The sequence below is a fragment of the Somniosus microcephalus genome, chromosome 14 (genome assembly GCF_052327205.1).
Source record: "Somniosus microcephalus isolate GS21.2 chromosome 14, FLI_Smic_1.0, whole genome shotgun sequence".
Lineage (NCBI taxonomy): Eukaryota > Metazoa > Chordata > Chondrichthyes > Squaliformes > Somniosidae > Somniosus > Somniosus microcephalus.
The window spans coordinates 4,186,823-4,203,032 of NC_141000.1; the positions used below are offsets into that span (position 1 = coordinate 4,186,823).

Genomic DNA, 16,210 nt, shown 5'->3' on the forward strand with positions numbered 1-16,210 from the left:
TGGTGAATCTTTGGAATTCTCTACCCCAGAGGGCTGTGGAGGCTCAGTCATTGGGTATATTCAGAACACATGTTGATAGATTTCTGACTAGTAAGAGCATCAAGGGATATGGCGATAGGGCCAGTGAATGGAGTTGAGGCAGAAGATCAGCCATGATCTCATTGAATGGCGGAGCAGGCTCGAGGGGTCGAATGGCCGACCCCTGCTCCTATTTCTTATGTTCTTATGTAACCACGGCTGACAGCAAGTATTTGAACAGAAAGAATATAAAAGATTTGGGGAAAAGGCCTGGGTGGGAAATAGGATTAGGGTGATAGACAGCTGCAGTTGAAGAGCTCGCACAGGCACAATGGGCCGAATGGCCTCCTTCTGTGCTGTAGGTTTTCTGATTTTGTAACTGGGTAAAAATATTTCCTAAGCGTTGCAGTCCAACACAATCAAGCAAATCTAATTATGCAGTGAAATTATATACTCTTTAATAGTATTTTATTGGATCATATTCAATATACACAGATATTTGACTTGTTTGTGAGAGGGTTTTGAAACCATCTCCACAAACAGAAAAATCACATTTCTGATCAATTATTTGTCATAAATAAGGTGTGATTAACAAAGTGATAATGATTCAAGTTCATTTTGTTTCACGAGGGAAATATTGTTTCAGTCACCGATTCTATTCCTTGAGATAAATCATTCCGTTTGTCCACCTGTCAGAAAACAATTCTCGGTCAGTCTCTGTTTTAAATCTACTTGGTGGAGAAAAGCATGAAGTTATTCTCTCTCTGGATGAGGTGCCTGGGTGAGAAGGACTTGGGGTGGATTTTCCCGGCCCTGTCTCCTTTGGTGCTGGGCAGGCACAGCGCACTCAATGTTGATGGGACAAACCATTAACTTGGCCCCTACAGCAACCCAACCGCTTGGGGGAGGGGGGGTGGGCTTACTGCTGTGAAGGTGGGAGAGGAGAGAGGAGCATGCCTCTCAACCGGCCTGTGGGGAGGGGCGGGGGCATACTGGCCGAGGTAGGAGAATGGCAGCCAGAGCCTCTCGGGGACCAAGAAGCAACCAATGGCCCAGAAATTCGAGTCTCCACGAGTGAGTACAAACGGGGTACTCACCCGTAGGCCCAATGGAAGTGCCAGTTTCCTGCACTTCCGTTCCCTTGAAAGAAGGGGTTCAGAGGTCGAACGCGTGCGCAGTAGAGGCAGCGCGTGCGCATCCAACTTACGTTTTTTTTCTGCAGGTTTCTCCGGGAAGGCAAGTCTCCAGAAGTTAGACATTTAAAAAGCAGGCGCAAGGCCTGCTTTTAACAGGGTAAGTGGTGAATTAATTAAAATTAAAACATTTTTTCCACAGGTTTATTATTTTTAAATACTTTAAGAAAGGTAAGTTTATTTTTAGCCCCGTTAGAAAATGTAATTAATTTTTTCAAAAATTTAAATTGTTTAAAATAGTTATTTCATGTAATTTATAGTTTATTTTAAAAATGTGATTTAAAAAAAAATTATTTGAGATGTTTTGGGGCTTATAGTATTTATAGGTTTGACAGCTCTTCCTGTCAAACTTATGAATGAAGCATTCCCTGCTCCGATTGGCTCTCCATGGCCCACATGATCCCAGGGGACGCATCGAACTAACTGCGCCCCTGGGATACACAAGCACCGTGCGCCGGCAGTTGGAGCAGGCCCAGGATCGGAATCCCACACGGGCCCACAGCACAACGGCCGGCGCGCTAGGTAAGTGCAGGTCGGAGGCTTGCACCCGCGGGAAGCCCCCGACCCGAATTTCTGGGCCATTATACATAACTTTTAAACTCACACACGGTTGGGCCGACCCCCCAAGTGTGAGGAGGGAGCCAGTGCAAGCCCACTGATGGGTCTGCTACGTAAGGTCGTGGGGTTTACGTGCCGGCTCTGCCATATATGGCAGTGGGTCCGATGTGGCCTGTCTCCAGCATAAAACTTGTGATCTTATTTCTTCAAAATGAAATGTGATGGGCTCATTACAAGAGAAAGGGAAATGAAAACAATTATACAGAGGAATGAAAACGTTGTTTCCCCTCCCACTAATGTTCCCGGAATCAATAATTATGCCATCAATACACCTCTGTTCTGGGCCAAACTAGATTCAGGCAACTGTACAAATATAAAAGTGCAGAATCAAACTATACGTACCTGTTACTGACACAGTTTAAGAGGAAGTGGTGGGACCTGGGAGTTGAACATCTTCAGCCTTTAAAAATACATCACTGAGTCACCAAATTATTTTTCCAACAATTACATACAGAACAAAATCTGAGGATGTTTAATTTTCATCGTACAACTGTGAAGAATTTGACTTTCAAAATTATATTATCTTCTTAAATACAATATCTTGAAGCAGATTGCCGGAGTTACAGCAGCTTGCACTCCGCCTCAGCACGTTGTGTACAGGGGCAGAGTGCCACACATACCCTTTATAATGGGACAATCTGTACAGGGGCACAGTGCCACACACACCCTTTATAATGGGACAATCTGTACAGGGGCACAGTGCCACACACACCCTTTATAATGGGACAATCTGTACAGGGGCACAGTGCCACACACACCCTTTATAATGGGACAATCTGTACAGGGGCAGAGTGCCACACAAACCCTTTATAATGGGACAATCTGTACAGGGGCAGAGTGCCACACAAACCCTTTATAATGGGACAATCTGTACGGGGGCACAGTGCCACACAAACCCTTTATAATGGGACAATCTGTACAGGGGCACAGTGCCACACACACCCTTTATAATGTGACAATCTGTACAGGGGCACAGTGCCACACAAACCCTTTATAATGGGACAATCTGTACAGGGGTACAGTGCCACACAAACCCTTTATAATGGGACAATCTGTACAGGGGCAGAGTGCCACACAAACCCTTTATAATGGGACAATCTGTACGGGGGCAGAGTGTCACACAAACCCTTTATAATGGGACAATCTGTACAGGGGCACAGTGCCACACACACCCTTTATAATGTGACAATCTGTACAGGGGTACAGTGCCACACAAACCCTTTATAATGGGACAATCTGTACAGGGGTACAGTGCCACACAAACCCTTTATAATGGGACAATCTGTACAGGGGTACAGTGCCACACAAACCCTTTATAATGGGACAATCTGTACAGGGGCACAGTGCCACACAAACCCTTTATAATGGGACAATCTGTACAGGGGTACAGTGCCACACAAACCCTTTATAACGTGACAATCTGTACAGGGGCACAGTGCCACACAAACCCTTTATAATGGGACAATCTGTACAGGGGTACAGTGCCACACACACCCTTTATAATGGGACAATCTGTACAGGGGTACAGTGCCACACACACCCTTTATAATGGAACAATCTGTACAGGGGCACAGTGCCACACAAACCCTTTATAATGGGACAATCTGTACAGGGGTACAGTGCCACACACACCCTTTATAATGGGACAATCTGTACAGGGGTACAGTGCCACACACACCCTTTATAATGGGACAATCTGTACAGGGGTACAGTGCCACACACACCCTTTATAATGGGACAATCTGTACAGGGGTACAGTGCCACACAAACCCTTTATAATGGGACAATCTGTACAGGGGTACAGTGCCACACACACCCTTTATAATGGGACAATCTGTACAGGGGCACAGTGCCACACACACCCTTTATAATGGGACAATCTGTACAGGGGTACAGTGCCACACACACCCTTTATAATGGGACAATCTGTACAGGGGTACAGTGCCACACACACCCTTTATAATGGGACAATCTGTACAGGGGTACAGTGCCACACACACCCTTTATAATGGGACAATCTGTACAGGGGTACAGTGCCACACACACCCTTTATAATGGGACAATCTGTACAGGGGTACAGTGCCACACACACCCTTTATAATGGGACAATCTGTACAGGGGTACAGTGCCACACACACCCTTTATAATGGGACAATCTGTACTGGGGCAGAGTGCCACACACACCCTTTATAATGGGACAATCTGTACAGGGGCACAGTGCCACACAAACCCTTTATAATGGGACAATCTGTACGGGGGCACAGTGCCACACACACCCTTTATAATGGGACAATCTGTACGGGGGCACAGTGCCACACACACCCTTTATAATGGGACAATCTGTACGGGGGCACAGTGCCACACACACCCTTTATAATGGGACAGTCTGTACAGGGGTACAGTGCCACACACACCCTTTATAATGGGACAATCTGTACAGGGGTACAGTGCCACACACACCCTTTATAATGGGACAATCTGTACAGGGGTACAGTGCCACACAAACCCTTTATAATGGGACAATCTGTACAGGGGTACAGTGCCACACACACCCTTTATAATGGGACAATCTGTACAGGGGTACAGTGCCACACACACCCTTTATAATGGGACAATCTGTACAGGGGCACAGTGCCACACAAACCCTTTATAATGGGACAATCTGTACAGGGGCACAGTGCCACACAAACCCTTTATAATGGGACAATCTGTACAGGGGTACAGTGCCACACAAACCCTTTATAATGGGACAATCTGTACAGGGGTACAGTGCCACACACACCCTTTATAATGGGACAATCTGTACTGGGGTACAGTGCCACACACACCCTTTATAATGGGACAATCTGTACAGGGGCACAGTGCCACACAAACCCTTTATAATGGGACAATCTGTACAGGGGTACAGTGCCACACAAACCCTTTATAATGGGACAATCTGTACAGGGGTACAGTGCCACACACACCCTTTATAATGGGACAATCTGTACTGGGGTACAGTGCCACACAAACCCTTTATAATGGGACAATCTGTACTGGGGCAGAGTGCCACACAAACCCTTTATAATGGGACAATCTGTACTGGGGCAGAGTGCCACACAAACCCTTTATAAATGGGACAATCTGTACTGGGGCAGAGTGCCACACAAACCCTTTATAATGGGACAATCTGTACTGGGGCAGAGTGCCACACAAACCCTTTATAATGGGACAATCTGTACAGGGGTACAGTGCCACACAAACCCTTTATAATGGGACAATCTGTACAGGGGTACAGTGCCACACAAACCCTTTATAATGGGACAATCTGTACAGGGGTACAGTGCCACACAAACCCTTTATAATGGGACAATCTGTACAGGGGCACAGTGCCACACAAACCCTTTATAATGGGACAATCTGTACAGGGGTACAGTGCCACACACACCCTTTATAATGGGACAATCTGTACTGGGGCAGAGTGCCACACAAACCCTTTATAATGGGACAATCTGTACAGGGGTACAGTGCCACACAAACCCTTTATAATGGGACAATCTGTACTGGGGCAGAGTGCCACACAAACCCTTTATAATGGGACAATCTGTACAGGGGTACAGTGCCACACAAACCCTTTATAATGGGACAATCTGTACAGGGGTACAGTGCCACACAAACCCTTTATAATGGGACAATCTGTACAGGGGTACAGTGCCACACAAACCCTTTATAATGGGACAATCTGTACAGGGGTACAGTGCCACACACACCCTTTATAATGGGACAATCTGTACAGGGGCACAGTGCCACACACACCCTTTATAATGGGACAATCTGTACAGGGGTACAGTGCCACACACACCCTTTATAATGGGACAATCTGTACAGGGGTACAGTGCCACACACACCCTTTATAATGGGACAATCTGTACAGGGGCACAGTGCCACACACACCCTTTATAATGGGACAATCTGTACAGGGGCAGAGTGCCACACAAACCCTTTATAATGGGACAATCTGTACAGGGGCACAGTGCCACACAAACCCTTTATAATGGGACAATCTGTACAGGGGTACAGTGCCACACACACCCTTTATAATGGGACAATCTGTACTGGGGCAGAGTGCCACACAAACCCTTTATAATGGGACAATCTGTACAGGGGTACAGTGCCACACACACCCTTTATAATGGGACAATCTGTACTGGGGTACAGTGCCACACAAACCCTTTATAATGGGACAATCTGTACAGGGGTACAGTGCCACACACACCCTTTATAATGGGACAATCTGTACAGGGGTACAGTGCCACACACACCCTTTATAATGGGACAATCTGTACAGGGGCACAGTGCCACACAAACCCTTTATAATGGGACAATCTGTACAGGGGCACAGTGCCACACACACCCTTTATAATGGGACAATCTGTACAGGGGCACAGTGCCACACACACCCTTTATAATGGGACAATCTGTACAGGGGCACAGTGCCACACACACTCTTTATAATGGGACAATCTGTACAGGGGTACAGTGCCACACACCCCCTTTATAATGGGACAATCTGTACAGGGGTACAGTGCCACACACACCCTTTATAATGGGACAATCTGTACTGGGGTACAGTGCCACACACACCCTTTATAATGGGACAATCTGTACAGGGGTACAGTGCCACACAAACCCTTTATAATGGGACAATCTGTACAGGGGTACAGTGCCACACAAACCCTTTATAATGGGACAATCTGTACAGGGGTACAGTGCCACACACACCCTTTATAATGGGACAATCTGTACAGGGGTACAGTGCCACACACACCCTTTATAATGGGACAATCTGTACAGGGGTACAGTGCCACACAAACCCTTTATAATGGGACAATCTGTACAGGGGTACGGTGCCACACAAACCCTTTATAATGGGACAATCTGTACAGGGGTACAGTGCCACACACACCCTTTATAATGGGACAATCTGTACAGGGGTACAGTGCCACACAAACCCTTTATAATGGGACAATCTGTACAGGGGTACGGTGCCACACAAACCCTTTATAATGGGACAATCTGTACAGGGGTACAGTGCCACACACACCCTTTATAATGGGACAATCTGTACGGGGGTACAGTGCCACACACACCCTTTATAATGGGACAATCTGTACAGGGGCAGAGTGCCACACACACCCTTTATAATGGGACAATCTGTACAGGGGTCCAGTGCCACACACACCCTTTATAATGGGACAATCTGTACAGGGGCACAGTGCCACACAAACCCTTTATAATGGGACAATCTGTACAGGGGTCCAGTGCCAAAACAGGAGAGTGAACAGTATTTCTTCTGACACAGTTCCCTTCGGTTATCAGGGCGACGGAGGCACAGATGGGAGATCGTGGATTGTTGCAAGAACTGGGACAGAAAAAGGAGGGACTGCCCCGAGATCAAGTGACAGACTCTCAACCTACGCCCAACTCTGGGAGCTGGAGGGCGGGCAGTGTGTCTGGGGGCGGGGAAAGGAAATGTGCCAGAGTCAGTGAGAGGAGCACACTGAGAGCGGAGCTGGGGATTGGCTCCATTTTGGGTTACAGTATTCAGAGTAATTTGAGGCACGAGATGTGGTGAGTGTTGCAGGCTCGGGAGGAACAGGTGACTTTGGACCTATGGATCCTAAAGCTCTCCACCATTGGGGGTTTTCCTCGCCTCGTGTCTGGCTCTGTTGTAGACTCATTGATAGAGATTGATTGCCATGATTAGTCAACAACTCCATTAATGTTTTATCATGTGACTACCAGGATGGTAGAAGACAAGCTAGATGGACCTTGGTCTTCTTTCGTCCAGCTACAGGGAACTTTGGTTTATCCGGAGGTTATATGTCCAGAATACTCGATCTAACGGCAAAAATCAGGAGCCGTTTTCTATATGTTTTTTTAGTTCTCGTTGCTTTTTTTTCCCCAGTCCAGCACTGCAAGGTCTGTAGCTATAGACGCTTGCAGCTGCAGCCAATTGTTTTGAAGCTGTTGCTAAGCAACAGGGTTTGTTGATTCACACGGAGCTTCTCAGTTCTGTATGTTTAAACATTAACTCTGGTATGTCCGGCACTTTTGATGTTACGGCACCAGCTCGGTCCCGTCAGTGCCGGATATCAGAAAGTTTCCTGTATTCCTATGTTCTAATGGCACAGATGGAGAGAGATATACAGAGCGAGGAAGAAAAATGCTTGTGTCTGGTACTTGACTCAGATGATACTACAGGTAGACTATCCTTTATCCGAAAACTTCGGGACCAGCCGTGTTTCGGTTTTTGGAAAATTTCGGATTTCAGAAGGTATTTTATAAGACTGGGAAATTTGTCGGGGGTGGGGGTCGGCGGGGGGGGGGGGGGTCGGCGTCGGCGGGGGGGTCGGGGGTGGGGGTCGGGGTCGTGCGCACGACTTACGCTGAACAAAAAAACTTTCGGTTTTTAGAGGGTTTCGGTTTTCGGAAGTTCGGATAAAGGATAGTCTACCTGCTCCACCCAGACCCAGGGCCTGCTCCACCCAGACCCAGGGCCTGCTCCACCCAGACCCAGGGCCTGCTCCACCCAGACCCAGGGCCTGCTCCACCCAGACCCAGGGCCTGCTCCACCCAGACCCAGGGCCTGCTCCACCCAGACCCAGGGCCTGCTCCACCCAGACCCAGGGCCTGCTCCACCCAGACCCAGGGCCTGCTCCACCCAGACCCAGGGCCTGCTCCACCCAGACCCAGGGCCTGCTCCACCCAGACCCAGGGCCTGCTCCACCCAGACCCAGGGCCTGCTCCACCCAGACCCAGGGCCTGCTCCACCCAGACCCAGGGTCGGCTCCACCCAGTCCCGGGGTCGGCTCCACCCAGGGTCGGGGTCGACTCTGCCCAGGCCCGGGGATTCTCCCAATTGTTTTCAAAGCCGAGCACAGTTATAAAACACATAGCTAAGATACCTGATTGCTGCCGACTGTCGGGGCAGGTTGTTGTTCCTTGTCGGTGTATTTTTTCCACAGAGATTCAATAGTTAAATACGTTTGCACGGACGTTTCATAAAGTGTTGCACTGGTCACCTGAGAAAAACACAACAGTTAATCACAGACTTTCTTTACATACAGGTTTCAAAGGTTTGCAAATCATCACTACAATATTTATCACCCGCGCACCTCATCATTCAGTCATTCCTTCACTGAAACACCCCCCCTCCCTCTCAGCACTGACCCAGGCTGGATTACACCAGCACCTTCTGCTCCCGATCTAACTGGCTGTGAACCGAGACTGTGACGGTCAGCAGCTCCTTGAACCGGCCAAGCAGGAATCACAGAGGCAGGCCAATCGGCCCATCGGCGCCACGCTGGTGTCTTTCTCCACGAGCCACCCAGTCTAATCCCACTCCCCCCCTCACTCCCCACACCCTTTAACATCCCACCCAATCTAATCCCACTCCCCCGCTCACTCCCCACGCCCTTTAATATCCCACCCAGTCCAATCCTACTCTCCCCCTCCCCACACCCTTTAATATCCCACCCAGTCTAATCCCACTCTCCCCCTCACTCCCCACACCCTTTAATATCCCACCCAATCTAATCCCACTCTCCTGCTCACTCCCCACACCCTTTAATATCCCACCCAGTCTAATCCCACTCTCCTGCTCACTCCCCGCACCCTTTAATATCCCACCCAGTCTATTCCCACTCACTCCCCGTACCCTTTAATATCCCACCCAGTCTAATCCCACTCTCCCCCTCACTCCCCACAGCCTTTAATATCCCACCCAGTCTAATCCCACTCTCCCCCTCACTCCCCATACCCTTTAATATCCCACCCAGTCTAATCCCACTCTCCGCCACTCCCCGTACCCTTTAATATCCCACCCAGTCTAATCCCACTCTCCCCCTCACCCTTTAATATCCCACCTAGTCTAATCCCACTCTCCCCCTCACTCCCCAGAGCCTTTAATATCCCACCCAGTCTAATCCCACTCTCCTGCTCACTCCCCGCACCCTTTAATATCCCACCCAGTCTATTCCCACTCACTCCCCGTACCCTTTAATATCCCACCCAGTCTAATCCCACTCTCCCCCTCACTCCCCACAGCCTTTAATATCCCACCCAGTCTAATCCCACTCTCCCCCTCACTCCCCATACCCTTTAATATCCCACCCAGTCTAATCCCACTCTCCGCCACTCCCCGTACCCTTTAATATCCCACCCAGTCTAATCCCACTCTCCCCCTCACCCTTTAATATCCCACCTAGTCTAATCCCACTCTCCCCCTCACTCCCCAGAGCCTTTAATATCCCACCCAGTCTAATCTCACTCTCCTGCTCACTCCCCGTACCCTTTAATATCCCACCCAGTCTAATCTCACTCTACGGGTGTCCTGGCTAATATTTATCCCTCAATCAAGATCACTAAAACAGATGTTCTGGTCAGTACCGTGTCAGCCGTGGCTCAGTGAGCAGCACTCTCGCCTCAGAGTCAGAAGGCTGTGGGTTCAAGTCCCACTCCCGAAACTTGAGCACAAAAATCTAGTCTGGCACTCGAGTGCAGTGCTGAGGGAGTGCTGCACTGTCGGCGGTGCCATCTTTCGGATGAGGCGTTAAGCCGAGGCTCCGTCTGCTCTCAGGTGGTGTATAAAATCCCACGGCACTATTTCGAAGAAGAGCAAGGGAGTTCTCCCCGGTGTCCTGGCCAATATTTATCCCTCAGCCAACACCTAAAAGCTGATGATCTGGTCATGGTCACATTGCTGTTTATGGGAGCTTTCACAACCTCAGGACGTCCCAAAGCTCTTTACAGCCAATGAAGTACTTTTCCAGTGTAGTCACTGTTGTAACGTAGGAAGCGCGGCAGCCAATTTGCGCACAGCAAGCTCCCACAAACAGCAATGTGATAATGACCAGATAACACTAATAATGTAGAAGTTCTTGTACTCTGCTGAACCAATCTGTGCATCACTGTCTGAAGCAACTGGGATTAATACAAACCACTCACCTTTGCTACTTCAATAGTTTCTTGAGGATAATACAAAGAGCCACAAGCCGCGACAAACCCACACGAATAAATCACTTTCCTTACACGGGAACCTAGCAAATGCATCAAAATTAGAACAAAAGAATTAAAATGCAACAAATGACAGCTAGCACCAGAAACCAACCAACCTGAGGAAATCGCCTCCTCATCTAGAGAGGCTCTTGTGAACAACCAGCTGGCAAACCAACTTACAAACTGAATCTGGTGTTGGGGGAACAGTGGGGCGGGGAGAGGGAATCACAGGAACAGAGGAAAAGGTCAATTAGCCCAAAAACTGATCCCATTTTCGGTCTATCTCACCCCACAGCCCCCACATCGAGGGCCAGTTTGACTGAGTGGCAGCACTCTTGCCTGTGTCAGAAGGCGGCGGGTTCAAGCCCCACTGTGGATTGGAGAGCAACAATCTAGGCCGACACTCCCACCAAGTACAGCACTGTCGGAGGGTAAGTCGAGGCCCCGTCTGCCTGTTCAGTGACTCGGGTAAAAGGTCCCGTGGCACAATTCGCAAAACAACAAGAAGTTCTCCTGGTGTCCTGACCAACATTGCTCCCGGTCATTCCCATCTCAGCACTGTTTGTGGGAGCTTGCTGTGCACAAATGGGCTGGCACGTTCGCCTACCCAATAACAATGACTTTACTTCAAGAGCAAGACATTGGCTGCAAAACACTCTGGGACACCCTGACACTGTGAATGGCGTTATATAAATGTAATTTATTTCTTTTTTTGTCATTTCTCTGTCCCCTCTCCTCCAGGTTACAGGAAGTCATTCCTTGCCCTCAAGCTCCCCCCAGCCCCCCTCTCTCACAAAGTACGTCGCAGTCCAGAGCGTTCTGAGCCTGTCACCTGGGCATTGAACACGTAAACTGACTGAAATACAGGGCTGAGGTAAACCCTGCCTGTCAGGTGGTTGACATGAATCAGTCATTCATGAAAGAAAGACTTATGAAATAATACTGAGCGGCCTACAGGTGGCGCTGTCCAGGGAGAGTATAAATACTCGGGCACGGGCCCAGCTTGCGCAGGACATTCTTTAACAGGAACTAGTGAAGGACACAACTAGATCTCCATGCTGTAAAACAGTTGATTAAAGCTTTGTTTAACACTCAGACCAAGTGCCTAGTAGTTTTCTTACGTCAGTGATCATGGGCAGTGTCCTGGTCAGGACGCACCCAGAGTACTGTGACCAGTTTAGGTCACTGAGACACTAAGCCACAGAGCGGGGGCAGAGAAAAGCCATTGGGCTGACCCCTGGCATCGAAGGATTGAGTTATCAGGCAAGAGTGGAAAAATTGGGCCTCTTTATACCCTTGAAAGGAGGCATTGGATGGGGATCTTATACATATTAAAGGGCTTTGATGAAGTAAATCTAGAGCAATACTTCAAGGTTTGTCAGGCTATTAGGTTGTCCAATAGAAATCACCGACTAACCCCAGGTGAGGCTACGGTGAGATTGGTTTAGCCACATGCACTCATTTGAGTAGAAAACACCTCACACACAATACAGGTAAACGTACTTCACGGGTGTGTTTACTGAACAAACATCGGCCACCATTCAGTGACCAAGGGAGTAAAGCAGCCACAACGATCAAATAACACTCGCACACTCTGCTTTTCCCCTTACCATTTTACCAACAAACGCACAAAAAGGTTAAAGTTCACCTGCTTACGCCATGTGACTGAGTATTGAGATCACACGCCCAACGACGGTGTCTATTACTCATTGTTTCTTTACTAATCAGAAATGAAATTGGCGACATCTGGATTCCCATTTGGCCAGATGTGGCTGGTGGCCAACATATTGGACAACCCTGCACCAGAACAAGGAGCACAGGGTAAAAGTGGGGAAAGGAAAGCTCCGAGCAAATTCATCCCTTTGGAATAATCTCTGGGCCAGGCCAGAGTGAGCTCCGGGACTAGTTTCGATCGCCTAAGTGGGTTGGAGAGGAATTTTCCAGATTTCCCCCCCTAATTGGCCTGGGTTTTTGATCTGTTTTTTCACCTCTCCCGGGTAATGAAATGACTGCGAGTGGGCTGGGCAGTCCAGAGACTGTGATGCACAAGGTATCGCGGTTGTGAGAGGCAGGCTGGATGGACCAGAGATCCACCATTGCTCGTATGTTTGTATTGTAACTATGGACTCGTTCAAGGGCCAGTTCGCTGGGTTGTGTCGGCCTTTTGCTCTGGATGGACGAGCCAGGATGGGCTGAAGAGCCTCCCTCGCCTGGTTCCATCCCATGACTTCACCATCCTCTCAGATTCTCAGGCTCCTCTGTGGTAACCTCACGACTCTGGGCTACACAATGTAAAACACTAAACTGCATCTGAAATAAAAGAATAAAAACATCCTGCAGCTCCTACCCCTTCCAGCGAGAAGAAGGCCGGCCACTCCAGCAAGCACGATGACTCCAGCGCGTGGGTAGAATCCACCTGGCGGGTTCTTCAGAAAGATATAGCCATCTACCAAAGGCAGACGAAAACATCAGCACGATTCAGAGTCCATCAGAGCTTCAGCACGTCAATTCCTCTCAATATTTTCAATTACCCAACCATTTACTATTGGTTACTGTATAAAGAGTACAATACTGTGCACTCATTGCCACATAGGGGTTTACTCAGCACTCCCACATTCCCAGTGGTGTGCTTAGCTTCACTCAATGTGGAGTGCAAATGTGAATCAGGTAACTGCAAGCTAGTTAGCCTTACTCCAATACAGGCTCAATACTGAGCTCTGGACTGAGGGGTAGACTGGAGTGAGCAGGGATGCAGCCCATGACTGGGTTCAGAGTTCACAAGGAGAGCCCGTGTGACTGGGTTCAGAGTGCACTAGGATAGCCCGTGTGATTGGGTTCAGAGTGCACTGGGATACAGTGTGTGATTGGGTTCAGAGTGCACAGGGAGAGTCCGTGTGATTGGGTTCAGAGTGCACAGGGAGAGTCCGTGTGATTGGGTTCAGAGTGCACAGGGAGAGTCCGTGTGATTGGGTTCAGAGTGCACAGGGAGAGTCCGTGTGATTGGGTACAGAGTGCACAGGGAGAGTCCGTGTGATTGGGTTCAGAGTGCACTGGGAGAGTCCGTGTGATTGGGTTCAGAGTGCACAGGGAGAGTCCGTGTGATTGGGTTCAGAGTGCACAGGGAGAGTCCGTGTGATTGGGTTCAGAGTGCACTGGGAGAGTCCGTGTGATTGGGTTCAGAGTGCACAGGGAGAGTCCGTGTGATTGGGTTCAGAGTGCACAGGGAGAGCCCGTGTGATTGGGTTCAGAGTGCACTGGGAGTCTGTGTGATTGGGTTCAGAGTGCACAGGGAGAGTCCGTGTGATTGGGTTCAGAGTGCACAGGGAGAGTCCGTGTGATTGGGTTCAGAGTGCACTGGGAGAGTCCGTGTGATTGGGTTCAGAGTGCACTGGGAGAGTCCGTGTGATTGGGTTCAGAGTGCACAGGGAGAGTCCGTGTGATTGGGTTCAGAGTGCACTGGGAGAGTCCGTGTGATTGGGTTCAGAGTGCACAGGGAGAGTCCGTGTGATTGGGTTCAGAGTGCACTGGGAGAGCCAGTGTAATGTCCTGTTGAGATAGTTTACAACAGACACATTCTCGGCCCAAGGACGTAGTGTCTCAGTGCAGATCCCTGACTCCGCTAATAACCGGACCACCAAAATTAAAAGCTCAATAAGGACATAGTGTGAAGGGAAAATTTTGATGTGAACTGAATTAAAGAAAAGGTTTGGTACTGGACACATGACCACACCAAAGCCTGGCATCAACAAAGTAAAAAGACCATGCCCACAAGTAGACACGAGAATTGGAGTAGGGTGGGTTGTGATCTGCCCGATGCTGTCAAACAATCCAGCAATACTCAGACATGAAGAAGAGCCCGTGGGTCAGATAGCGGTGGACTGCAGCACCCACTGAACTGACCCCCAGCACCAATCACCATAATCAGGGGAGGAGGGGGCAGCGGCGGGGGGTGGGGGAGAGGTAAACTGTGCAAAATGCAGAAGTGAACTCCTACAGAATTCAGGGGGAGCCTTACCTTTTCCGAGCTGAACAGTCTTTTCTATTTTAGGCTTCACAGTCGTATAAACACCCTAGGAAAAAACAATTGGAAATAAGGAAAGAAAAATCTGTATTATTGAGGAATTCAAAGTCCTCAATTACGTTTTGCAACCTCACCCTCGCTCCGCACCTAGAAATAAAAGCCACACTTTGAGGATTGTTCTCCATTAGTAATTCTTTTTAAAGGAGTGTTCCCGGGTAGTATCCCTGTTATAAACTTGGATCGGATGCGGATATCTTCTTGGGTGCAGTGGCATGAGTTGCACTCGTAAGTGGACCCCATGTCCCTTATGTTCCGGAGCTGATCCACACTGCCTAATATGTATTTATACATTGGCGCAACACAGGGGATGTACCAATTCGCACTCCCCAGCCCCCGCCCCGCCGATCCACAGAGCAGATTTTGTAAACTCACACGAGCCCTCTCGCAGGCTTTTCTGATCTTTCTGCAGGTTGAGTGAGCAAACACTTGGTAAGGCGAGGTCAGATACAATTCGTTAAGCTGTTTAATTTCACAGGGATTGACCATACTGAGCAAATGTTATATTTGGACTCACTTAATTTAATCAGTACAATTTATCTTTGCATAAGAGGTTATTCTGATAGAGCAAGATAAAGTCGGGCGGGAGGCGGCTCGTGTGGATCATAAACACTGACATGGACCCATTGGGCCGAATGGCCTGTTTCTCGGTGGTAAAATCCATGTAATAATACAAAAAAATTAACACGCTGCACTTCCCCACATCAGTGGGTTGCCTTGCCTGATCTATGCAAAATAACTTATTTTCTTTATTGGAACTGACTCACCTAGGCCAACCCTAGAAACTTCTGTTCTTAAAAATCTGACCTTGAACATGTGGGGTTTTTCTCTCTCGCCTTTTTGTTAAATCTGATCGCAGGAAGCAGATCTCAGCAGATTACCCTGGCAACTAACCCTGCCGAGTTCAAATGAATTGAGTCACCTCAACCAGAACAGGAGTAGGAAATGTCCAAACTAACTTTCATTTCCCTGAAGCCTGCTGGTTCAGACACCCTGTCTGAATCTGAATCCATAACTCCAAGCCCTGCTGGCCTGTGACTGTTTTTAAAGGAGCTTTCCCGGTTAGTAGAGTGTTTTGGAGGAGCTTTGCTCGTTACTATCCACTTGTAATGGCATTCTCTGAGATAGTAGCCAATTTCTACTACAACAACAGCAGCAGTAACAACTTACGTCCTGAACCCAGCAAAAAAAGTGTCACGTGGTGCTTCACAGAGGGGCAAGGGGAAAAAATGGACCCCGAGCCAAAGAAGGGGATATTAACACG

The 16,210-nt window shown here is 48.6% G+C and overlaps 1 protein-coding gene across 2 annotated transcripts in view; it reads right to left on the reverse strand.

Moving 5' to 3' along the window:
* Nucleotides 1-451: 451 nt before the first annotated feature.
* Nucleotides 452-16,210, reverse strand: part of LOC147107275 (MICOS complex subunit MIC26-like) — a 36,345-nt gene continuing 20,586 nt past the window's right edge. For both annotated transcript variants that reach the window (XM_086006151.1, XM_086006150.1), the window contains 6 exons: nucleotides 14,884-14,938; nucleotides 13,216-13,314; nucleotides 10,818-10,909; nucleotides 8,777-8,893; nucleotides 2,172-2,229; nucleotides 452-707 (listed from right to left, as the gene is read on the reverse strand). In XM_086006151.1, coding sequence (XP_085862277.1) covers nucleotides 2,188-2,229; nucleotides 8,777-8,893; nucleotides 10,818-10,909; nucleotides 13,216-13,314; nucleotides 14,884-14,938 — 405 coding nt within the window. In that variant the 3' untranslated portion in view covers nucleotides 452-707; nucleotides 2,172-2,187. The remainder of the gene's footprint in view (nucleotides 708-2,171; nucleotides 2,230-8,776; nucleotides 8,894-10,817; nucleotides 10,910-13,215; nucleotides 13,315-14,883; nucleotides 14,939-16,210) is intronic.